General features: G+C 43.2%; 1 protein-coding gene across 1 annotated transcript; it reads right to left on the bottom strand.

The window, feature by feature from the left end:
- Positions 1 to 1,680: 1,680 nt before the first annotated feature.
- On the bottom strand, positions 1,681 to 25,999 carry ap4e1 (adaptor related protein complex 4 subunit epsilon 1). The gene is made up of 21 exons (XM_059335542.1): positions 25,672 to 25,999; positions 24,674 to 24,745; positions 24,438 to 24,561; positions 24,214 to 24,287; positions 23,649 to 23,770; positions 23,355 to 23,514; positions 23,114 to 23,280; positions 22,936 to 23,009; positions 22,705 to 22,827; positions 22,509 to 22,618; positions 22,277 to 22,416; positions 21,478 to 21,590; positions 21,265 to 21,383; positions 20,195 to 20,497; positions 18,778 to 18,889; positions 18,560 to 18,698; positions 18,212 to 18,467; positions 3,207 to 3,746; positions 2,933 to 3,123; positions 2,691 to 2,851; positions 1,681 to 2,431 (listed from the first exon to the last, which is right to left on the bottom strand). Exons 1-21 carry the CDS (start codon positions 25,810 to 25,812, stop codon positions 2,271 to 2,273), a joined length of 3,402 nt encoding a protein of 1,133 aa, XP_059191525.1. The 5' UTR covers positions 25,813 to 25,999; the 3' UTR covers positions 1,681 to 2,270.
- Positions 26,000 to 26,214: the final 215 nt, after the last annotated feature.

The raw sequence follows: 26,214 nt of genomic DNA, 5'->3' as shown, positions 1-26,214 counted from the left end.
TCTGTAGTGCATTATTAGTGTGATGATGAGTGTTGTTCAATACATTTTGATAAGAGACAGAAATAACTTTTTTAAAGTTCTTTGTGAATGGAAATTTGGACTGTGTGTAAAAGGCAGCAAATAAAATGATACTAATATTTCTTATATTTGGTGTGTAGCATTTAACAATTAATATTCAAAATATTTTTTTGTGTGGCAAATATCACAAGAGGGGAGAACATCAGAAAACATTTTCTTCACTATAATAAGCACATCTGTGTTTGTTAAATTAAATATCACTGAGTCAAATTCAAGTTATTTTACATGTGTTGGATTTATTTATAAGTTAGCAGAAAGTAGTGACAGGCACTCTAGAAACAATGATTTTCTCTGTACCACAGGCACAAATCAAACACGCCACCTTGGCATTAGAACATAAGGCGTTGGGTTAAAGTTTTAGACACATTGTTAGCTTCCTGCTGTGCTTCAAATCAGGACAAAAGGAACAAAGGTGAACTTTCCCTTCGGGTTGAATTAAATAAAACAGGCTGAGACAAGTTAAATCTGGCACAGCACGATTAAACAGTACACGGAGCACAATGATTCTTTTTCCTTTCAGAGAAATTAATATAAAATATTTTCTGTAAGAATATAAATCCAATAAATATGTTTCTAATACTGCATTGATACAAAAATATAATAATCAAAGACCACTGAAATCCACCTCTCACCCAAACTGACAGAAACATGAGTGCATAGATATTAATCATATCACACAGAAGGCAGCGTCTGCAGAACATGAAGGAAATGCTCATCAGGACAGATGAATAATATGGACATCGCAGAGTGCTATGGTTAAGACAAAATAATCTCAGCATCATAGTTAAGACATACTTGTAACTGCTGCAGTCTGAGGTTAGTGTCAGCAAAAAACAATCAAAAAAAACAACAACAAACAGGGATGTAAACATCTTTTTTCTGTGCTGAATCTCCAGCAGTGAAGTATTTGTTTTAGAGTATTTTAAATTCTCCTCATAATTGTTTGTTTGGTTTGTTTCCATTCCAGAAATAATGAATAATTCAATTGATACTCCTTAAAGATATCAATATCTTTCCCCTAATAAATGGCATTAACCAATCTAATAAAATAATTAGTGTTATTCTTTTACATTTCAGTCAGTATTGCTTTCACCAGTATTGAAGAGCTAGAAAATAACTAAATGTACCTTTATGTCTTTGTTTAAATCCAATGGGCTTCACTGTTTGATCATTCTAGCTGATTATTTCTCTTTTACCTTCAACATGCAGTCCTTGGGCACAAAACATAACTGTAGAAATTCATGTTTTCCCATTCACATTGAGAATATCATATATTCATTTCACTCACTAACAATATTTCAACCACTTAAGTTTTCAAGTCATCATGCAGCCCTGCGTGTCATCATTTAAGACATTATTGTTATTCTGAAACACCAAACAGCCACAGAAGGTTAAAAACACAATCTTTTGGCCCTGAGGTTTGTACCAGCCATGAATATCAAATATTTGGATACTGTATGAAACGCCACATAAGTCAATATTAAATAAAGCAATAAATAAATATATATATATATATATATATACCTATGGAAAACATGTGTATGGCTATTAAGAAATAAAGCTTGAAATAAATAAATGAAGCAATAAATAAATGAATGTCAATATAAATGTATCTTTTTATTTAATCATATAAATTCATTATAATTAAAATGAGTTAAAATACATTATTTTTAATAGTCATTGGAAGTAAATAAAAGTAGTAATTTGACAAATGCGTTCTTTTTTTTAATAAAATCCTATTCATTATATTATTATATATTATTATATATTTATATTTACATTTATTTATTCATGTAGTGCCTTATTTATTTATTTACTTATTTTTTTATTTCAGGATTTATTTCACTGTTATATTTATCTATTTATTTTTATAGGTATATTTATCTACTATTTAATGGGCATATTTATTGATGGGTTTTTTTTTCATTTAATATTGACTTATAGGTATTCCACAGTGATCCTGTGACTTATTCCAGCAATTCAAATGTTAAAAATAAATTCTTTGTGGACAAAAACAAATCTGTCTAACTTAAAGTGGAAGAGAAAAACAGGTAAACACTGTAATATAAAAATGAGGATGCACAACATCAGATGTTCTGCACTGCTGCTCTGTGTACCTTCCTCTTCAGTGGTTGAGGGTTCAGGTGGTCACGTTGCTCAGCGGTGTCAGTGGAGGAGTTGCAGTCGGAGGCTCAGTGCTCCTGTAAAGCTCTCTGACAGTGATACACCAGGCAGTCGGGCAGGTCGGGGACCGGAGAGCGCAGCCACATGGACAGTGATCCCGCATGCAGACGACAGTGCATCAGACACGGCTGATTCTGGAGCAGCCGGCAAGCTACAATACCTTCAATGCCTGTGGGAAAAATAATAATGGTTAGTTTCTATTAGTGTGAGATACATGGGAAGTGTAGGCTCCATTTAACACATGAACTTATTGGTCAAATCCTGTACCGCTGCACATTTCACAAACTGTCAATTTAAGATGCCTTAAAATAAAAGTACACACAAAACTAACACTTTGGACTATCAATCTAACTAGTTACCACAATAAATAAATCTGATCCTATAATCTCATCCTTTAACTTTTTAATTAGAACTAAAAGTGTGTTCACCAATGATCTCCACGACATGAAGCTGAAGTTTCTTCTTCAGCACATTGAGAGTGGCAGCGAGAGGTTCCTGGCCGTCACTTATCGGGGTCAGGTTCTGCTTTGTGTCATGAGAGAAGTCCAGCCACATCATCCCGTACTCCTCCGTGGACAGGGTCAGAGGTCTGAATGCCACACGTCAAACTACAGTGAGCAAACAATCGTCTATGTGGACATACTTGTTAAAAAAGAAGAAAATACGTCACCTGATGAAGCTGGTTAGAGGCAGTTTGTATGAGAACTGCACCGACTGAGGCGTCCCAACAGGAAACTGGTAGGAAAACGTCCCAACCAGTTCAACATTGACTGAAGGCCTCTTTACAGTCAGGGAATACTGACAAACTGCTACACTGTAGCTTCTGGCCTCCTGCACTGGACTGTCACACACACAGGACACCTGAAACAAAAATGACAAAATGCCCTTTAATAAGCCTAATAATGAGACTTCACAAATTATTCTCTGCTGGTTTATTACTGTACCTCGAGTTCATCTGAGTCTAGGTCTAGTAGTATCTGTTGAGCGTCAGATTCAGAGGAGTTGTAAATAAAAACGACAAGAAGTAAAGAATCGTCCTTCTGCACGTGACAGGCTGAGATATCCAAGCTTTGGTTGGAGCACAGAGGAGTAATGTCTGAGTGAGATAGTCCAGCAAGCTCTGCTGGAAGATGAGAACTGAGGTCTTTAGGTCCGTCTTCATGTGGAGCCGGATCAGCAGCTACCACACTGTTATCCTCAACAACGGAGGGGCTACTTCTCTTCACGTCACTGTCACTTAATTCTACATCACAGGTGCCATTTGCAGCAGTGAGGCCCTGAGAGAGTTGGGGCGCCTGTTCGGGTGAAGAAACGACCAGCTGGGAGGTGATGTTGGAGTCCAGGAGGTTATTACACAGCAAGTTATCCACTGTGCTTGGGGTCGAGGAGAGGGAGTTTGACATTTGGTCGCTGGCGCCTGAAGAGGAACTCGGACTTTTGGCTTTTCTTTTGAAACGCTGAGGTGTTGGCTCAGATTTTCCCATCTGATGAAAGGAAAAGTTTTAGTTGTAACAGGTGCATCTGGAAAAAATGTGCAGTGTATCATATTTGTTTTATCACCATTAATAAAAGGTTCTCTATGAATATTGCAAAGGGCTTCAATGGATGATGTGTAGAGCTCAATCAAGAGAGAAAATATGGCATATGTTGCCATTATGAGAACTGTGTTGGTTTTTCTACTACTACTGCTTCAAGTCTAAAAAATCACATAAGAACCTTTAAGTCATTTTACAAAGAAAATGCCAATGAAAACATAAACAAAGGTCAGCACACTGTAGCTCCCTTAAGTGCAATTTATGGGCATATACAGTTAAGTGACGTGTCAAGCTAATGCTCTTCTTTACGGAAACCGAAAAAGCTAAATATTTTGTGCTCCCAGTTTCTTAAATGTGAGGTTTTGTTGCTTTCCTTGGCCTTGTTTGAAAATATTGCTTATATCTTTGGAATTTGGACTGTTGATTCGGCAGCTCAGGCTCTGTCTGAGAAGATTTTCACCAATTTTCTGACATTTTATAGACAAATCGATTCATCAGTAATGAAAATAACTATTAGTTTAGCCTTTATCCTGCACCCCCTGTGGTAAGTATTTGCAACTAACGCATCAAATTCATATGTAACACATCTGCAGCTGCTTTACAGTAAAAGACTGTTTATGTCTTTGAAGTGAAGGTGCAATAAATGTGTAAGGACCAAGCCAGCTGTTGAGGCCTTTAAACCATGTGTTACTGTCCTTTGTTTCAACCACGAGGGATTATGTTAATTGACGGCCATTTTGATATCATAAAACTTGTGCGGAGCCCCACCCTGGGGGCCCCCTCCTCAACACCCATTGGCCAACTGACCACTGACCGGTGACGCTCGCAAGAGGTGAGCGCGGTTTACAAAAACTAAACGCAGCCCACTGCTCGGTCGTTCTCAGGTTTTCCACTGACCTAAAGAGACGTGTTCCAGGTACCAGAATTGTTTTCCCTCCTTTTTGAACAAGACAAAGGAACCATAGTTTTTCTAAAGTTTGCTTTTTGGCCAGAGTAAACTCAGATTAATTATCTTTGTGCAACGTTTTTAAAGGACTCAGAAAACCAACCGGTTTATTTATTCACTAAGGGACAGTGAATACAACTTCAAAGGAAAAAGGCGACCAGATTCCCTTTTTCTTTTTCCTTGTCGACGATTTTTCCCTGCATCCTTCATCCGAGGATAATAGACTGTTTATTACTGACGAGTATTAAACATCGCCGTGCCACGAAGCCTGCCGCTCATTGCAAGGGATTCTCCGAGGCCGACGAACAGCTGATCAGCTCCACGTGTTTCCACGCCGCCGCCGCCTGACCGAATCAGCTGAGAAATCACGGATCGATTTCTCTCAAGTAAGGGCTTAATATATCTGGGCAGATCTTAGTTAAGAAAGGTTTTTCTTTTAAATCTGTTTGTGAATTTTACTGTTTGTGTTACTGTAGTTGTTTTACTTTCGTGCGCTGTTTTCTCCATCTCTCTCTCTCTCCCACTGCGCCGGCTCCAATCGGCGCATCTCTCTCTCTCTCTCTCTCTCTCTCTCTCTCTCTCTCTCTCTCTCATTCTTATTTTGCTGGTGTTATTATTACCTTGTAGAGGTGTTATTTGTGTTTGACCGGCACGGTCACTTTAACTGTGAACGACCCCCGACCGGCTTATTCGCCGTCTCTCTCTCACTTTCTCTCCCTCTCTCTGTCTCCCTTTTACGCACGCCGTGCGTAAAAAGAACCCAAGGCGCTGTTTCCGTGGTTGATTTGGTCGTTGTGTTCAAACTCCAACGCTAAGTCACCCACGTTACGGTACGCTTTGTTTCTCGACGCCACGTGGGCACTCAAACCCCATTGTTGGCGTGTTTATTGTACCTGGGTAGTACGCGGCAGCCATCTTGCGCGTACCACCCCAAAAGGAGGGGGCGTTCGCAACTTCTCTCTCTCTCTGCCCCTCCTCTCTCTCTCTCTTCCTCACACACACACACACACACACACACACACACACACACACACACTTACCTCAGTACGCATAGACGCCTATGCTTACATACATAGTTACACACACACATACATAGCTTCGTACATAAATCCCATTATTTACTATTACTGTGTGCCTTATTTTGTAATTTACAGTATTTTACTTGGATATTATTACTGTAAATAAATATTTTTCCTATTTTAACAAGAAGTTTCCTGGTATTGTTTGTGAAATATTGTGTGAAAGCCAACCTCTGACACGTCAAGGATTCATTGACTTTTAAGATTTGAGACTGTGATTTTTGCTATCTTTCCCATTCCTACGTGAATGGGTGGTGCCCCATCGAGTAACTTTAATTCATTTAAAGTATTAAATATTAATTTAGTCAATTTCCGATAGCAAAATTGACCTAAATTAGCTTTTACCCCTACATTATTTTGGTGCCCCGTGTGAGGCCGTGATATTGCTGGCTTTGCACAATATTTCATAAATGATAATTAAATATTGGTTGTAGTTATTTTATTATAATAATTAAGCATTGTAATTATTAACTATAATTAATATAGTGGTTGTAGCTCCAGCTCTTCCCCGTCCCTTTTCAGGAATAGTGTTAAGGTCAAGAATAGTTTATTTTGGTGACTGCAGTGGTACAGTGTTGCTGTGTTACTGAGCTCTGTATTGTGTTGTGTTTATAAGCTTTGCAGTGTGGTGCTTTGCAGTGTTGCTGTGTTACTGAGCTCTGTATTGTGGTGTGTTTATAAGCTTTGCAGTGTTGTGCTTTGCAGTGTTGCTGTGTTACTGAGCTCTGTATTGTGTTGTGTTTATAAGCTTTGCAGTGTTGTGCTGTGCAGTGTTGTGTTGTGTTACTGAGCTCAGCAGTATTGGTTTTGTGTTAATAACTTCTCGTTATTGTTGTGCTTTGTCACCAAGCCTATTACTGTTGTGTAGAGAGGATTAATAATTTTTAGTAATACCCAGCCTTTTTCTCTTTTGGTTGTTTAACCTGCTTTTGGTTTTGTTTGTTAACCAACTAAACTAAAGCAAGTAAACAGCAAGTAAACAGCGAGTAACAATAAACTGTGCATTGTTATCTATAGATAATAATTTTATTTTTGTTAAGACCCTTTGTGACGGGTGGTCCCTCGCAGAAACCCCCTTTTTGTGTATTGTTTAAATACAGCGGCATTTGTAAGCCACAGGCGCGGCTCTGTGCACCAGTGTTGGTTAAAATTAGAACTTCCTGGTAGTAGTGGGTGCTCCTCAGTGGACACCCAGTCCAAGTTAAGTACAGCAGTACTTCTGAGCCACAGGTTCCGCCCCTGTGTGTTATTATTATCTAAAAGGTAATAAATAAATCAGTGACCCCAAGTGGACACTGATTTGAAGCTGAGTGGTTATATATCACTAAATTGGTGCAAATCTCCAGAGAGAGATTATTTTACTGTATTCCTCTTGAAGAAATAAGAGATGACTTCCCACTCAGCTTCCGTAGTTGCAGAGTTTAGGGAAGAGGAGCAGACGCTGTCAAACATGGTGGCAGATCTCCTGAATGTCCACCCTGAGGACAAGGAAGAACTGGACAGCTACACGCTGGCCCAGTGTGATTCAGAGACAGCTGAATTGGTGGAACAGATTAGAGACCCACAGGGGAAGCAATTAACTATCCAGGAAGTGGTAGGCAGGCTGTTCCTCCTTCAACAGCATAAGACCCAACTACAGTTGGCAGCTGTCAGTGAGGAGGTTCGCCGAAAAGATTCCAGAATTCAGTCTTTAAGCAATGAGCTGGCAGATGCACATAAAACGTTGCGGGATTTTACAAAAACACTCCGCGATCGCGACAATGCGATGAGGAAGTTGGAAGAGGAAAATAAGGTAATTAAAGAGGAGGAGAGTGACACCAGGGCCCGACAAGTCAGGCTTCAGGAAGCCCGAGAGGCTCTGGACCACTCTCACTCTACCCGTGATAGGGCAAGGTCTCCAGAGGCCCGCGCCCTTAAACATTCCTCTTTCCGTCCGACTAGCCCACGAGCCTCATCACCTGATTTTCCCAGTCTTGAATATATTCCTACAAGTCAGTGGGAACCACATTCCCCTCCCCCACTCAGAAGGGGAACCACTTCTCGGCGCTCTCCCTCTTGCTCTTCGAGCGGCTCATCGCCCTCGCCACCAAAGCGGCATTCCCTCCGGTCACGCCACAGTGACCGCCGCCGGCGCCAACGCTCATCTTCCCGGGAGTCAGACAGACCTCTTGAACATCGCTCAAGTGGCCTTCGCACGCGTCAGCTTGACTCCTTGGCACATGATGTTGAGCGTTTTGACCCAAGTGGTAAAGACGCCAACATCAACGATTACCTCCGGGAAATCGAGCACTGCCTGACTGATTTGCCACACGCCACCTCGCGCGAAAAGCTTAAACTAATCTGGAAAACCACATCTAGAAGTGTCCACGCTTTCATAGAAACGCAACCACCACAGGTCAGGGACAGCTACAGTAGGCTCAGCAGGGTCCTACGCGAGGAATACTCGCCCTTCACTGACGAGACAACTGCCACTCTCAGTGCCATCAGAATATTGCACAAGCGTCTAGAATCTCCCCGGGAGTATTATAGGCGTTTAAGGACTGCATATTTCCAGGGCAGCAATGAACCGGGTCTTGAGGAAGACCGAGGTTTCAAATCCCTCTTCCTCCACAACCTCCACCCGTGCATAAGGACCCATGTCACACTGACGTGCAAACAGGGTAGGCCCACAATGAGTCAAATCCGAAAGGAGGCTCAGTCGACTTGGGAAACCATTGTACGTCCAGTGGACAGGGCCGAAGAGGACGTCAAAGTCCTACCCATCCAGTCCACTGAGAATGCAGGACTGGAGTTGGAGGGTGCCGAAATGCCATCCTCTAAGCCGCCCATGCAAACGGCCCCTCAGAACCCCACCCATCCCTCAGCAGGTGGGTGGGCAAACCAAGGCAATAACCGTAGCTGGCCCCAGCAGAACTCCTACCAACCACCACAGGGTGGTTGGCATAATCAGAAAAATGACCGCAGCTGGCCCCAGCAGAACTTTCCTAGATCATCACAGGGGGGTTGGCAGAACCAGAGGGATGGCCGCGGACCCCCACAGAGATCCAGAGGAGGCAACCACCTCCCTGACGGGAAAAAGGTTCACTTTCAGCATAAACGGAATGATGATCAAGAGAAGGTGCGCCTGAAAAATCAGATAGAGGAGTTGAAGAAGCAGCTGGAGGCCGCTTCGGTAGCGCCAACCAGTGGCCACAAGGGTAAGGATGGTGATCCCCCCATGTGACTAAGCCGGGACCTTTCCCCCTCGGCAGCCCGGGTCTATTTTGTCGGTTGGGGAAAGAGTCCGTCTGGAACCCTGACACCCCCTGGAGCAGTCGTTCCAGAGAACCAGCACGCCCCACTCTTGCAATTCTTGGGGGACCTCGTCCACAAGGGTAATGCTAGACGCATATACACCTCCGTGCAGATAGGGGGGTGTATAGGAGTCCACGCTCTGCTTGACACTGGTGCAGAGATCAGCCTTATATGTAAGGAAACGTTCGATGAAGTAGCCCATGCAATGCTGGCCCGTGGCAAACCAGTGCCAATCGAGCCCTGTGATGTGAGCCTAGTCAGCTTCACACAGAACAAAGCATCCATCACCCATCGTGCCTTACTGGACATCTCGTTCCAAGGCAAGACACTCAATCACCCCATCCACATATGCACATTCAACACAGAGAGACTCCTTATCGGTCAAGACTTGCTGGACCGCTTAGCCCCACTGATCGATTGCCTTCGTGGACGCATTTGGGCGCAAGTAACAAACCCAACACCGATCAGGGGAGGATCGGAACACTGCAATCCAGACGACCAGGTGTCTTGGATAAAGGAGTCTCCAACCAGTGTCTGTCCCTCAGGAAGCCCACCAGCTCCGGGCCCTGAGCTCCTTGACTCGTCAGGTGACCCACAGGTAGTGCAGCCTGAAAGACAGCATCCTATGGACGCCTACGAGTCGTTTCTGTGTGCAATAACAGATACAGACTCCAAATTGTACTGCCCCCGCATTGTTGGAGGCGTGCACGCACTGGAAATCAACATCCCAGACACAGGGGTTGCCCTTTGGTCAGAAAAGTCTGCTGTGTCACAATCAGTGCACCAGAGGCTGTCACAGAACTCTTCACCTCCGCTCTTTGTGTCAAAGAGCCACCGGTTTCTTTCTGCGGACACACCGCAGAGGCCACTCAAGGCCATTGGGGTGTGCGCTCTTCCCTTACTGGTTGGGAGAAAGAGGTTCACACATTTCATGAGTGTGGTGCCAGATCTTGAGCCCCCACTCCTCGTGGGAGCCGACATCCTCGTCCGGTTGGGAGCACAGGTGGACACATCCAATCAAGTGCTCTGGTCCCAAGCAAATATCGATAGCCACCCGGTGATCGTTAACCCAGAACGTATGCTGTCCGGTCAGACTGTGCCCCAGGCTTGCCAGGCTGCAAGCGAGTTCGACGTGACCATCCCAGCCAGAACCGCAGGCGCTCCGATCCGTCTCATGATTCTCAAAGGACAGGGAATACCGGGACCACAGGCCTTTTTCCAACCTCTGTCCTACTTCTGTGAGACCAACCTGACTGTCTGTGGTACCCCACTCCTTGAGCTGAACCATCGGTCAGCATACCTGTTGGTCCAGAACACGACCAACACACCAATCACGATAAAAGCACGTCAACCACTTGGACTGTTAATTGACAGCAGCTTCCATGACTTTGAACTGACCGTGCCAGTGATAGGCGAGTTTCCCCTTTCCTTGATCAATGAAGAGAGCCACCAACCTTGTGCTCTCACCTTCCCTTATAAATTGATCGCCGTCACTCCACATGAAGTGCTGCAGAATGAGACCGTCTGTGACACGCACTTGAGTAAGGGCCCTGACATGCTTGTATGTGCCCTTGCTACTCACACAGGTGACTCAACGTCAACCGGTGATAGCATAGAACCTCCCCCGGAGGAGCCTTACCCCGGGTTCGAAGCGGAGGTCACCCAACAGCTTTCCAAGGCTGACGCATTGGTCTCAGAGGATCAGAGACAGGCACTGCGGAAGTTATTTTACGACTTTCAACAGATCTTCTCAAAAGATTCAAATGACTGTGGAGTCACTGAACTCCACCAGGTCCGTATCCCCACGGACCCAACGGCGGCACCCACCTTTGTGCGCCAATACCGAATTCCCTTGGCAGCTTTTGACTCAATCCAAGAGATACTTGACACGTTGTTGAAGAAAAACATTATTCGAGAATGTAATTCAACATACAACTCACCCTTGTGGCCAGTGCTCAAGCCAAATGGCAAATGGCGTTTGACGATTGACTACCGTCAACTAAACAAACAAGTCCCACTTTCACGTTGGCCCATGATCCACCTGGATCTAGAACTGGCCAAAGTGAAAGACGCACATTTCTTCTCCACGGTTGACGTGTCCAATGGGTTCTGGACTATGAAAGTCGACCCGTCAGACCAGTACAAACTGGCCTTCTCCTTTGGCAATCGCCAATTCACTTGGAACCGCTGTCCGTTTGGATATTCAAACTCCCCTGCCGAGTTTAACATATTCCTCCACAAAGCCATGGGCGACGCATCTGCTCGTGGCAATCTCATCTACGTTGATGACATTCTCATGCGTAGCCAGACATTTGAGGCACACCTGGCAGAGATCAGGCACGTGCTCAACCAGCTTTCCAATGCTGGAGCCAAACTGGCTGTTGCCAAAGGCCAGTGGTGTCGAACCAAGGTTGAGTATGTGGGCCTGTTGGTAGGAGCGAATGGCATTGAACCTCAAACCGGGAGAGTACAGGCCATTCAAAACATCCAAGCTCCAACCAATGTGTCTGAGCTAAGGAGCTTCCTGGGCATTGGCAATTATTCCAGGCAGTTCATTGAGGATTATGCGGAGATAACGAGACCTCTCACTGAACTCCTTAGAAAGGACAAAGCTTTTGAATGGTTGCAACCACAAGAGCAGGCGTTTGGAGAATTGAAGCGAAAGCTCTGCTCTGCACCCTGTCTTGCCTACCCGGACAAAGATAAGGAGTTCCATCTTGAGGCAAGCTTCTCCTCCCACAGTCTCAGTGCAGGTCTTTCACAGAAATATGATCAGGAGAGCCGGGTGGTTGCGTATGCCAGTCGAGCTCTGAGCAGCGTAGAACTCAAGTTTTCAGATTGTGAGAAAGCCCTCCTTGCCACAGTCTGGGCTGTGGAGCATTTTCGCAGCTACATTGGTGGTCAGAAAATCATCATTGAAACCTGCCACCAGCCGGTCTCATTCCTCAACAGTCAGCGGTTGAGAGAGGGTCGGGTGTCCAACAGTCGCATTGCCGCATGGATGATGGCCCTTCAAGGCTATAACATTGAGGTCAAATATGCCCAAAATCATAAGATGGCTTTGGGCCAGGGATTGGCTGAGTGTAAGCACTGCAGCTGTGAAGGGCAGCCGGACCCCCAGCCAGTATTCACGACTACCCCCTCACTCCCGTCCAACCATCATTATTATGATGAAAATGTCTGCCAAGACCTACCAAGGGTCTATGTGGATGGCTGTGCCTTCCACCATGAAAGCCAACTCCGAGCAGGAGTAGGTATCACTTGGGTGAATCGTACCGTTGAGGAACCGAATCACTATCGACTGGGGGCTAAAACTAGCCAGTATGCTGAGATCGCAGCGGTTTTCATCATGTTGCAACAAGCTGCCTCCGCAGCCATTGCACAGCTGGTGGTTTGCTCTGACTCAAACTATGCACGCCACAGTTTCATTTCCCACTTTCCAACATGGGAAATAAATGGCATGAAGAACGCAAGGGGCAAAGAGGTCAAACATGCAGAACTTTTCTTGGCATGTAACAAACTGGTGGTAGACAAGGGAATGACCGTCTACTGGAAAAAGGTCAAAGGTCACTCGCAGACTGCAGGCCCAGATAAGGATGGGAATGATGAAGCTGACCGCTTGGCCAAGCTTGGTGCTGTAGAGGGTCCACTATGGGAACTCAAGGAAGAGTGGGTCCCAAGGACACAGCCCTGTCCAGTGAATGCCATCACACGCAGGCAGGCAAGAGAAAGTGATGAAAATCTGCAAACAAGCAACCAACCAGTAAAACTGGGCCGACAGCTAGGTGACACAGATCTGATCACCATGCAGGAACAAGACCCTGTCATTAAGGTGGTGCGAGAATGGGTGGAAGACCCGACTGCACAAACACCCTCGCCGCCTTTGCTGGAGCGGTCAAAGGACCTCCGGGCTCTACAGCAGATACGCTCTCACTTGAGACTCGAAAGGGGGTTGTTGATCTACGTTCCTGGTGGCCCAGGACGACCAAGGTGGGTCGTCCCAACCGACCATAGGGGGGTGATGCTGTTGCATGCCCATGATGCTCCTTCAGGAGGCCACAGAGGCTATAAGGCAACATACCACACTCTCCAACAGGTGGCATACTGGCCTTATATGCTGAGAGACACCAAGGCATATGTCAAAGGTTGCCTGGTGTGCTGTCAGTTTAGCCCAGTAAGGCCACTAAATCGGGCCCCCTTGCAGGCGAAAGGGATCACTTTCCCTTGGTCCAACTTGCAGGTAGACTGGGTTGGACCTGTGTCCAAATCGACGCGAGGTAACAAGTACCTCCTAACTGTGACTTGCGCCTTTACCAAATGGGTTGAGTGCCTTCCAGCACCCAACGATACTGCTGAAACCACAGCTTTGCTGCTAATGAACCATGTGTTTAGTCGTTGGGGCCTTCCTCTCTCTGTTAACTCTGACAGAGGTACTCATTTCACTGCATCGGTAATGAAAGCCATGTGGGAAATGTTGGGGGTGGAAGCCAAGTACCACATTGCCTACCATGCTCAGTCATCAGGACAGGTAGAACGAGCTAATCGCACCATAGTCAGCATGCTTAAGAAATATGTCAGTAATAATGGTAGAGATTGGGACGTGAAACTTCCTTTGGTGTTGATGGCCATCAGGTCCACTCCACACCGTACCACAGGAGTCACTCCCTTTGAGATGATGACTGGCAGAGAAATGACTCTTCCCTTGCACCTTCTGTACCGACCAGAAGATGTCAGTGTTGCCACGGCCTATACGGCACATCAGTATGTGACCGACCTACGCAAACACCTCCAAGAAACGTTTGCCTGGGCCCAGGTAAACCTTGAAGCCAGTGTAAGGGGCCAAAAGGCGTACTACGACAGGAAAACTTCTGACCGCCAGTATGAAGTAGGCGATCAGATTTTGTACTTCAAGTTTGCTAGGACAGTCGGGACCTCTAACAAGTTCCTGCCCAGTTGGTTAGGCCCCTTCGAGATCGTAGGTAAGCTCTCCCCGGTGGCATACCGAATTCGAGTCTCGAAGCCAAATAAGGTACCAGTCTACAAGTGGGTCCATGCCAATCAAATCAAGCTCTTTGAGCGGCCTCCCCAAAGGGGGGTGGAACCACCCCAATAGTACCTTATATTTAGGTAGCATGCTTTACCTTTCAGATGTGCATGCACCGACACCTTACACCAACCCTCCACTTCAAGTAATCAGGCTCATTATCTGTTGCAGGATGAACTTCCCCTGGGTCCTTGGTATCATCCTCATCCCACTGTCGGCCCAAGCTGTCGACATAGTAGAAGGAGGCCCTCCCACAGGCATCATCCTACAGGAGACCCCCGGCCTTCTAATCACTCATTGTCACCTATACACTCAAAGAGTGTACATCAATTTAGACCCATGGAACGTGTATCGCAAACACATCCCTGTTCCCCCACAGCTTACTGAGGGTAGATTAAGCGGAAGTCAGACGCATGATGCAGTTGAACACGCTAAAGTGACAACTGTACACATGCTTGAGCAGTTGCAAAAGTTCCTGGTCACCGAAGAGGAACTTAGTAAGGGTAAGCGCCCAAAGCGTTTTCTGGGTGGATTGCTGGCAGCAGCATCAGCGATTGGGTCTCTGTTTTCAATTGGTCTCTCAGCAGCCAACTCAGTGAGTATCGGTACACTCAAGAGGCAGATGGGTGAACTCAATGAGGAGCTACCGGAAATCCAGGAGAAACTTCAAATGCAACAAACACAACTGCAGGGAGTCAGCAAAACCCTGCAGGGTACTATAATTGCATTAAATATGCACTCTGGTCTTTTGAGAGGTACTGTACAGGCTTTAGATGAACTTAGAGAGGTGGTAAAATCTGACATAACATACGTGCGAATGGTAAGAGATCTAATGCAGGACTTAATGGGGGAAGTCAGCACCTCAGTCAGTAGCCTGAGCGACGGAAAGATCCCCTCATATTTAGTTCCTATAAAGATGGTTGAAGAAATTCTTAGATCTGCCACTACCACTATTGTTCAAACGTCACAGGTACATTTAGCATACAGTCTTGGCAGCGCAATCCCTATCCATGTAAATCCTCAGAATTTGGAGGTAGGATTCCTGCTCAATCTGCCCATCATTGAGAGACAGAACATTTACAGGGTAAAGTCCATACTCAATGTAGGATTTTGGAAAGACAATGTTCATGTTCATCTTAAAACACCACCCATGCTGGCCTATCATGATAACGACCCGTCTCTCTATCTCATCCCCAATCTTAACATGTGTACTAGCACGAAGGACATCCACTGGGTTTGTCCAGGCAACCCTTTCATTCGAGATGTAACGGACCACCTCTGCGGTCTCAGGGCAGAAGCCCCCGAACAAAACTGTCAAGCTAGTATGGCTGTTAAGGATGCAGGGATGGAAACTAGAGTGGAACGGGCCGGTAATCGATGGTTAGTCAGTACTCCAACAACAAACATACTGATATCATATGACCTCCATGCTACAACCACTAGGTTGGTGATCCCAAATCAAACGGTGTTCTTAAACGTTCCACTAGGTGCCACAGTACATGTAGCTGATGTTGTCCTCCACCATCTCAGCCCAGATAGACACGACGCAGATATTGAGGTGATGGACGCCTTCAAAGGCCACAACTTTACCATTGGTGACACCCTTCAACAGCATCTTCTGGCTGAAGGGACTAAAATAGTGAAATTCAGTCTCAATTCGACTGGCCTCACCACAACATTCTTCAAACACATAAGCATGTCGTCATCTGCGTACAATGAACACCCAGTCAGTGTGACATCCATGGGACTCCTCTTTATTGGTTGGATCATCACAGCAGGCATCGCATACATCTTACACAAGAAAATACAAACATTACACCGTAGATTAAATGACATAACCTACATTCCACCGCGTTTCAAGCGCGATTCTGCCCTCTAACTTCAACCTCTCCTTTCTCCTCTCACCTCTATGCCATCCAAACTAGGATCTGGTAATCAAAAGTTACACAATTTTCTTTGTTCTTGGTGTGTTTCTTTATGAGTTGGTTTAGAGAAATGTGATATTTTGTGTGTTTTTCTTTCATTTAATTTTAGCATAGTTAGTTAGTTAAGTAAATACATCTGCCCAGATGTGCCCTTCTGTCTCTGCCCAGATATAAAGCCCATAACAAGGACTGTTAAAATATATATCAGAACTCCTGAATCACTCAGGATAAATGAACTGTCTTAACCTTGGTTTGCTCCTGAGGCTCATGGCTGGAACCACAACCCCAGGACCAAAGGGGGGATTGTAAGGACCAAGCCAGCTGTTGAGGCCTTTAAACCATGTGTTACTGTCCTTTGTTTCAACCACGAGGGATTATGTTAATTGACGGCCATTTTGATATCATAAAACTTGTGCGGAGCCCCACCCTGGGGGCCCCCTCCTCAACACCCATTGGCCAACTGACCACTGACCGGTGACGCTCGCAAGAGGTGAGCGCGGTTTACAAAAACTAAACGCAGCCCACTGCTCGGTCGTTCTCAGGTTTTCCACTGACCTAAAGAGACGTGTTCCAGGTACCAGAATTGTTTTCCCTCCTTTTTGAACAAGACAAAGGAACCATAGTTTTTCTAAAGTTTGCTTTTTGGCCAGAGTAAACTCAGATTAATTATCTTTGTGCAACGTTTTTAAAGGACTCAGAAAACCAACCGGTTTATTTATTCACTAAGGGACAGTGAATACAACTTCAAAGGAAAAAGGCGACCAGATTCCCTTTTTCTTTTTCCTTGTCGACGATTTTTCCCTGCATCCTTCATCCGAGGATAATAGACTGTTTATTACTGACGAGTATTAAACATCGCCGTGCCACGAAGCCTGCCGCTCATTGCAAGGGATTCTCCGAGGCCGACGAACAGCTGATCAGCTCCACGTGTTTCCACGCCGCCGCCGCCTGACCGAATCAGCTGAGAAATCACGGATCGATTTCTCTCAAGTAAGGGCTTAATATATCTGGGCAGATCTTAGTTAAGAAAGGTTTTTCTTTTAAATCTGTTTGTGAATTTTACTGTTTGTGTTACTGTAGTTGTTTTACTTTCGTGCGCTGTTTTCTCCATCTCTCTCTCTCTCCCACTGCGCCGGCTCCAATCGGCGCATCTCTCTCTCTCTCTCTCTCTCTCTCTCTCTCTCTCTCTCTCTCTCATTCTTATTTTGCTGGTGTTATTATTACCTTGTAGAGGTGTTATTTGTGTTTGACCGGCACGGTCACTTTAACTGTGAACGACCCCCGACCGGCTTATTCGCCGTCTCTCTCTCACTTTCTCTCCCTCTCTCTGTCTCCCTTTTACGCACGCCGTGCGTAAAAAGAACCCAAGGCGCTGTTTCCGTGGTTGATTTGGTCGTTGTGTTCAAACTCCAACGCTAAGTCACCCACGTTACGGTACGCTTTGTTTCTCGACGCCACGTGGGCACTCAAACCCCATTGTTGGCGTGTTTATTGTACCTGGGTAGTACGCGGCAGCCATCTTGCGCGTACCACCCCAAAAGGAGGGGGCGTTCGCAACTTCTCTCTCTCTCTGCCCCTCCTCTCTCTCTCTCTTCCTCACACACACACACACACACACACACACACACACACACACACACTTACCTCAGTACGCATAGACGCCTATGCTTACATACATAGTTACACACACACATACATAGCTTCGTACATAAATCCCATTATTTACTATTACTGTGTGCCTTATTTTGTAATTTACAGTATTTTACTTGGATATTATTACTGTAAATAAATATTTTTCCTATTTTAACAAGAAGTTTCCTGGTATTGTTTGTGAAATATTGTGTGAAAGCCAACCTCTGACACGTCAAGGATTCATTGACTTTTAAGATTTGAGACTGTGATTTTTGCTATCTTTCCCATTCCTACGTGAATGGGTGGTGCCCCATCGAGTAACTTTAATTCATTTAAAGTATTAAATATTAATTTAGTCAATTTCCGATAGCAAAATTGACCTAAATTAGCTTTTACCCCTACAAATGCGTCTGATATTATTATTTCAATATAAGATTAAATAACACACTGTGCATCCCCACCTCAAACAGAAAAAGAAGATTTAAAAAGCTCACCAGACACACAGAGCTTTGGGAGGCCAGTCCAACAAACAGCGAAGAGGCCAGCTGCTGTTTCTCCTGTTCATGCTCAGGAGTCGGTATCGGAGTGGGAGTCTGGCTATGTGAACTGTCAGTGTCTTCCTGCTGGCTGGGTGACCGGAGAGGACTGGGAACCTCCACATTGGCAGACTCCTCCACAAGTTCCTTCTGTACCAGGTAACCCTCTCTCCCCCAAACTCTCTTCACACCATCCAGCTTCAGAGTTGTGGAGCTGAAACAAAATTTAAAATGTGAGCTCTAAACCAGCCGTGTATGTGTGTGTAAGCTATTTTAATTCATGCAACATAAAGTGTGTCCACATACCCTCCTTTGTGTGAGAGGTCGGTGCTGTCGCCCGATAGGCCGGAGCTGATGGACAACAGTGTCGGAGACTGTCTGTCAGCGATGCTGCAGGAGGACATGCTGATGGGCAGGGACAGGCCGTATGGCTCCAGACTCAACGCTGAAGCAGAAAACACAGTCAGAACAAATCAAAACAAAGGCAGGGCACACAAAATTTGAACCTCAGTCTCAATATTTACCTTTAGCCTGTGCTAGTTCTTCCTGGCGTTGATGTGGAGGCTTGTATGGAGCAGCGCCAGCAGCCAACGCCTCCGACACGAATCCATCCAGAAATGACAGAGAGGAATCCACCTGGAAACCAACAACAACAGAAACTGCAAGTTTAAACTTCTCCTTTCATGGGAACGGAAAGATCACTGGGAAAAGTTCTGCAGGGCTTAGGATGACGCACACTTAAGATGCACAAAAGACTGCATGAGAGTCCAGAGAAAGCATTTGTGTATTCAGAATAAGCTTCATAGCTTCAGTCATGACATTCAAATTCTGAATCAACATTAGAATGCTGCACAGTTTTGTTTTGTTTTTTGCATGACTATTCATTTGGTTTAATGCTGGTATTTCTGCACAGTTACAGAAAAATATTTGGCCGCTGTGATTGAATGTAATTTGCATTATATTTCAATAAAATTAAATTCCTACTTTATTAAGGACACACACAACAACTCATGAGCGCTTTAAAGCAAAATTACATACAAATATAAGAAGAAGAAAAAAACAGAAAAGAAGAAGATATTAATACTATATTATTCATATTATACTCTTATTAAAATGAGATTCCAGTGGTGGCTACATATCATTGTTTTCGACTTATGTGATCCAAACTCCACAGTGTTGTAATAAATAAATGAATAGATGTAACAATTTCCAAAATTCATAACAAATTTTTATCTAATGAAATATTTAGCTTTAATTCATATTTGTTGGCTGTTAGCCTTTAAAAAGCAACAGGGGCAGTGTTGCAGCATGTGAGTTTATCAGATTAGCCTGCTACCTACATGTATTTATGCTGAAAAAACTGATGAAAATCAATTTATATTCCTCATTCCTAATAGTCTGATGAATCTTGGAATATGTGGAAGGTATTGCAGTCTGATGAATCACTTCAAATTAAGGATTTTTTTTCTTCCCCAATTGGAGCTTGGACTGTAAAAAGACAACAACACCATTGAGTACAGACCTAATTATTATTCTCCTCCACTTCAAACGGAGTCCTGTGGTAAACCAAACCCATCAGACTACTCTAGACATGCTTAAACAGCTGCCATGACTAAGACCGAAGCGATGGTTCCCATTATTGCTATAAATACGGCCGTTAATCTAATTGACTGTGTGTCATGAAGGGCAAGTGTATGCAGGTTTTGTTTTCCACGTTAGTCATTAAGCATTTTCTCTGGCACAGAGGAGAACAAACAAAGTAGTGCGGTTCTAAGAGATAAATCATTTCTTTCTAAGACAAGTTTTAACAGCAGCAGGCATTCAGAGTTAAATTGAATGTTTCCATTGAATGCAACATTACAATGATATATACCGTACACTTTAACATTATTATTATTACTATTATTATTATAATTTTGCAGCCCTGTTTGTACATGTTACCTCCAGGGGTTCCAGGCTGGTGTCCCGAGGGAGCACCCTGGCTCGTAGTTCGGGGTCCTGGCTGAGGTGCTGCAGCTCCTGAGCCCTCTGTCTCAGCACTGTGTCCAGGGAGCTGCTATACGCTTCACAAACCTCCTGAGCCACAGTAACAGCTGCAGCACCCTCACACAGCTTGGTCATCGCCATGAAGATCCAAGTCTTGGTTTCACTGCTGGTGTTCTTCATGTCCAACAGTTTGGCCAGCAGCCGCATAACTGTGGCCGCTTCAAGTTCCTCCTTCAGATAGGAGTATTCACCGAGGACCTGCACACAGCAGAGAAGTGATAAACTTTAGTGTAATATTCAGCGAATGACACAGTATAGTATGTTGCATAGTATGTTATAAGTTACATTTAGAAGCGGCACTTTAGCCTAAACAAAAGTTAGAGCTTCTTTAGCTTCTGTACCAACATATTTCCCACTGAAACTAAATATTGTACAGTGTACAGTTATAAGAGGGATCTAGATGAAATATTTTGGATTTGACTGGACTGCTAGGAAGTGGGAAGGAGTTTAGTGTGATACGAAGCTAGAGAGCACTAAGTTAGCTCAGGAGAAGAACAGGGGAGAGATGAATGAATTAGACCTCAGCCACATTATTTTGGAAACAAAAAAAATATTTTCCCACTGATATCCAAACACACATCTCTTCCTATTTCTCTGCATATCGCTCTGCGTGCTACTATAAGACTTAGCAATACTACAAAGACACCTAAGTGCAGGATGAGTCCCATAACATTTGAAATGGATTCATAGGAAAAGAAAAGACAGGGTTTTTAAAACTTTTTTTGACATATAAAGAAAGAGCGATAAATGAAAAATGAACATAGGGACACATTGTGAAAATGTATTTTCATTTTATTTCACTAGGAGTTCAAATTGTACTGTTGTACACTTTGTACTGTTGTGCAGTAATTAGTAAAGCATGCTTTAAACCACACACTGTACTGCCCTTCCTTCTTTTTCTTCTTGTTCTTCATCATTATGTCATCAGAATGATATGAAGTGATTATCATGCAGACGGCACTCACCCAGCTGATGACTTGGAGGAAGCGCTGTGGCAGTTTGCCAGGCTCTCCCTGCAGCAGAGAAACATATGAATCCACAGCAAACAGCCTCAACTTCCTGTCCTCCTCCACGCTGTCAAATCCTGCACCATCAAAGAGAAATTAGCATGATGAATTTATATTTAGCATCAAATTACTGAAGTGAAAGTTGAGTGTGTGTGTGTGTTGGTGTCTCACCCTCAGACAGCAGTTTAAGGAAACTGTTTGGGATGTCAGGCTGCATCATGTCTCCGCCCACTGAAAACACTGTGTTCATGGTCTCAATGAACCATTCATTGTCTGGAGCATATGTATAACGGTTGATAGGAAAAAGCAACAACACAATAAACAGGAACAAAGGTATACATAATACATCAGCCTATTTCTAAAGGACTGTTTTAACCCAGACATAATTTAAACGTAATTTTAACTTCACCAGTAGCTGGTAAACACAGTGCAATAGAATTCATAGAGTTCAATTTAGGCTTTGAACCACCAGTATAACTCTACAGGAGGAGAGTCATAAATGTTTTTATGTTCTCCTGATAAAAAGTAGCACTGCATACCCTCCTTTCTACCACGTTTATTGACTCTCTTAGCTAATGTACGTCTGAATCAGAAGTAGGAAGCTGTGGAAAATGAAGCTTTGTAACTATTTTAATTGCAAGGTCTAATGGCCTTGTTTGTTAAGATTATGAGCTTCCAATTTTAGAAAAAAAATGTATATTGGTTTTTGAAGATCTTAACAATTGCACTTTTGATCTGTATTTAAGTGGCATATAAAACTACTTCAAAGAGGTGCTGTATGTACTACTTCACCACCATGCTCAAGTTATGCTGTACACATTATACTTCTTGGGTCAGAGAAGCTTATCCACATACTGATTCAATTTTAATAGCAGCTTAATCATATGACTGTGGTGTATTTTGTATGATATTGACATTTTTTCAGGTGCACAGGGCCACCAGAGCTAAACTGATGCATATTTAAGGATATTTTTCTGCCAGCTCTGCCACCTTCCCCACCAGGTCAATGGTGGTGAAGTCATCTTTATTGAAGCGCAGAAACTCCAGCATCTTCTCAACGATGACCGTGACATTCTGGGCGTTGGTGATCCGAAAGAGCAACTCCAGTGTCTACAAGAGAGCAAAGAAAGGAAAGCCCCATAATGTTGTAAATCCACAATTCTATGACACCAAAATCCAAATGACACCAGTATCTGCCACACCTCGCGCTTGATGATGAGGTCGGGATGATCGAGACACTCTATGATGGTCATCTGATGCTGAAGGGCCAGTTTAGGATCCTGCTGGACCACATAGGTGAGAGCCTTCAAGCCTGCATAACACAAAAGAAAACAATTCACTACAGTGAATCTGAATTTATTCTGAATTTATATCTTGATTGTTTTCTTTAGATCTCACCGAGATATTTCAGATTGATCTTCGGTGACAGAACAAAGTTGCCGATGCACTTTGCCGCTTTCTCCAAAAGATCAGATTTTGGATGAATTGTGTAAATACATTTTACACACTCGTACAATATTGCTGGAAATAAAGAAAGATTTCAACAGCTGGTGAATGAGAGTACTTGAGTGCTTTCAAACTACCAAATTTGCAGAAATGGATAATTTCTAATTTTCTAATATGACATACCATAGGTGATGTTATGATTCATCTCTGCTCTTCGTAAAGACTCGTCAAGGACTTCATACATGATCTCACTTGTGCTGTGAAAAACAGAACAGATTCACAGAATGTACTTAAAAGTATTTGAATACAAAGCTAAATGACGGTGCAGACTTCCAGATGCATTGGGAGACAAAATAATTACCCCTGGTCATTTTTCCCAAGCAGGGACAGAATTCTGAGAAGCTGAATTTGCAGCCATGGAGCGGGAACACTGTGATAGTTAAAATCCATCGGCAATTTTCCCCCCACTACTTGCTTCAGTATGGTGACAAAACTTGCCGTCAGGTCCTTATAACCTTCTGGATTCTCCTGTAAGAAAAAGAAAACTACATGACGAGACAGTAGATCAAACCAGAAAGTCAACAGACAAGATATCTAATTACCTGGATCATCTGTAAGTAGATGTGAAGTGAAGCTGTCATGACTCCAGGATCTTTGTCACACAGAGCTTTGCGAAACTTGTTGTGGATGTGTTGAACTTGATTCGGTGCTATTAAGTAGAATTTATACAGAGCCAGGACTGCTTTTCGTCGAATGATTTCTCTGCAAAAAAAGTTAGGAGAATCCCTTATAAATCATAATACTAAAGCTGATTTTCCATTCTCTAGTTTAGTTTAAAACATTAATAAATTCACTTAGTAATTAATTAGACTTAAAAGTCAAAGAGGATTTCTTACTTTGGGTGATTAAGTTTCTCCTCCACCAGAGGAAGGATCGCAGGAATCATATCTTTGGGAAACATCTGGCTGACAACAGTTAGAGCCATGCACACTTCAACCAGGTTTGTGCTCTGAAGATCCTGAAAACACAGAATACATCAACACTCGTGCAGACACCAGATGGCATGTGCATCTTTTCCAAGGTCATATTCAAGCATTCAAGCCATTTTCAAGCTTCTCCAAGACCTAACAGCTGTGGTAAATTACATATTTATACACAGTACATACAGTTCACAATATGTCTTTTCTCTCACTTTTTCATCACATGAAATAATGTGTTATAAAGAACCAAAACCATGTTTGTAACAGCATTCTACAGCGGGGTGACAACTTAAAACAACACCATTTAATGTTTCTAAGTAGACTTTGCATCCTATATCACCCACATTTCTAGCAGTTTAAGTGCTTTATTTGAAATCAAAGCAATTTCAATCCTTGAAAACACCACATTAAAGTTCAACTGTTTTCAAGGATATCCAGAACCCATAGGAACCCTGTCCATGCTGTAAACCATAACACTCACCTTTAATACAGTGTTCACAAGGAGAAGAAGCAGCTCATGACTTTCATTCAGAAACAAAGACACAGCAAGATAACCTGTAAATCAGAAAAACAAAAACAGAAGATGACATGGAGTTAGGTCAGTAAAGTTGTGGTGATGACGAATGAAGACAACTCTAAAAGCTCTAAGTCTTTGGGTGATGACTGAAGAATGAGTGAGTTTCAGCTGACCACATAAGAACATACCGACTCTTTTCTCCAGAGCAGTGCCTTGCTGAGCAAGTTTGATGGCATGAATGTAGCTGAACGAAGCCTCATAACCGAGCATTTCACAGTAGATCGCTCGCACCATGAGCTCCTTCATCTGCCTCTGAATCATGACACATGCAAGAAGTTAACACATGAATTATTTCAGAAATCTTTGGACACTTTTTGAATAATCTGCTTTCTTACACAAATTTGAAAAATCAGGAGACTCATACCATGGAGGTGTTGGGGGAGGACACCTGTTCTTTGATAGATACTAGTTCACGTTGAATAAGTTTTTCTTCCTCCTGAAAAAAGGGAAACGCATTTATAAGGATATTCAATTCAAATACTGAGAAAGTTTAGTAGCAGTAATTTACCAATTACTTCAAGAAGAATGTGTATTTTCATAACAGCAGAGAAGGAAATTTAAACCTCCTTTATAGATTTAAGACAACAATAAGTTAGGGATATTGTTTTTTTTGCCACTGTGCTGTTACAAGAAATGGAATAAGCTGCCTCCTTTAATTATTTAGGTGTCAAACCTGCCTATGTACCTTTAAAGCAAACGTGAAACAGCAGCTGCTACACTGCTAATGTCCTAATGTCCTTTATGTGTCAATTGTGCTTTATGACTTCAAGTAATCACTCCACTACATCTCAGAGGGATATATTGTTCTGTTCTACTTCAATACATTTATTTGACAGCAGTAGTTACTTTTCAGATCAAGATTTAAAATGAAAAACTTACGATTAGTTAAAAAGCATATGCATTTTACTTAATTAAACTACATAACAGTATATTAAGTAGTGAAATTAGCCCTACCATTGACCACATTAGAGTACTCCTTACATAAATGCAGCAATATTAATATTAGGATAATATAATGCAGAATATTTTGCATTCTGAGTGGAGTAATGTTGCATTATAGAAAACTTTTATTTTGATAGGACGATTTTGATAAACAGGTTTCCCCCTTTGATGCTATCATGCTAACACTTATAGGCCTTTACATGAGTAAGAATTTGAATGCAGTACTCTTGGTACAGAGTATTTTTTACTGTGCTATTGCTACTTTTCCTTTAGCAAAATATGTCAGTGCTTTTCCAACCAGTTTATATAGTAAACACACCTTTTTTGAGTTAGCATAGTCAGCTAACCAGGCTATTGTTATAGCACATCATTAAAACTGACTCTGATCGTATTTAACGCTGTCTTTAGAGACAGACTCACATGTTTGGACGTTAATTCGGTGATCCCTCTGATGAGGTTTCCCAGTTTGGAGGTGGAGGACAGTTTCGTGGCTCCAGGTTGAGAGTCTAAAGACAGCAGACTCGGCAGAGCTGTCAGGGTCTTCTCCACAACATCGCTCATTTTGGCAGCGAAAAGCGGGACCTGCTGGGTGTTTTATTTCTTCCAAACTACACTTATTAAATCATCTATCCATCCCAGTAAGAATTGCCGAAACAGAGTTAACTTAAGTTAATTGTTAAACATTTAAAAGGATCACAACAGGTAAAAAGCTAGCTAGCCAGTCGGCCATTGTTTTGATTCAGCAGACTGACCAAGGCTGGTTGATGATGTCACTTCCGCTTGTATTTGGGAAACTTTATTAAAATTATAAACACAAACAGTGACTGATATCCATAAATAAAACAGTGCAAGGCTGGCCGATATGGCTATAATTTATCATGATAAAATAATAATAATAAAACCTTTTAAAAAATATAAAAAAAAAAAAATAACTTTATTTGTATAACAGCTGTCATAAAATGC

This window comes from Centropristis striata, chromosome 6 (assembly GCF_030273125.1).
Source record: "Centropristis striata isolate RG_2023a ecotype Rhode Island chromosome 6, C.striata_1.0, whole genome shotgun sequence".
NCBI lineage: Eukaryota > Metazoa > Chordata > Actinopteri > Perciformes > Serranidae > Centropristis > Centropristis striata.
This window is presented reverse-complemented; position numbering and strand designations above follow the sequence as displayed.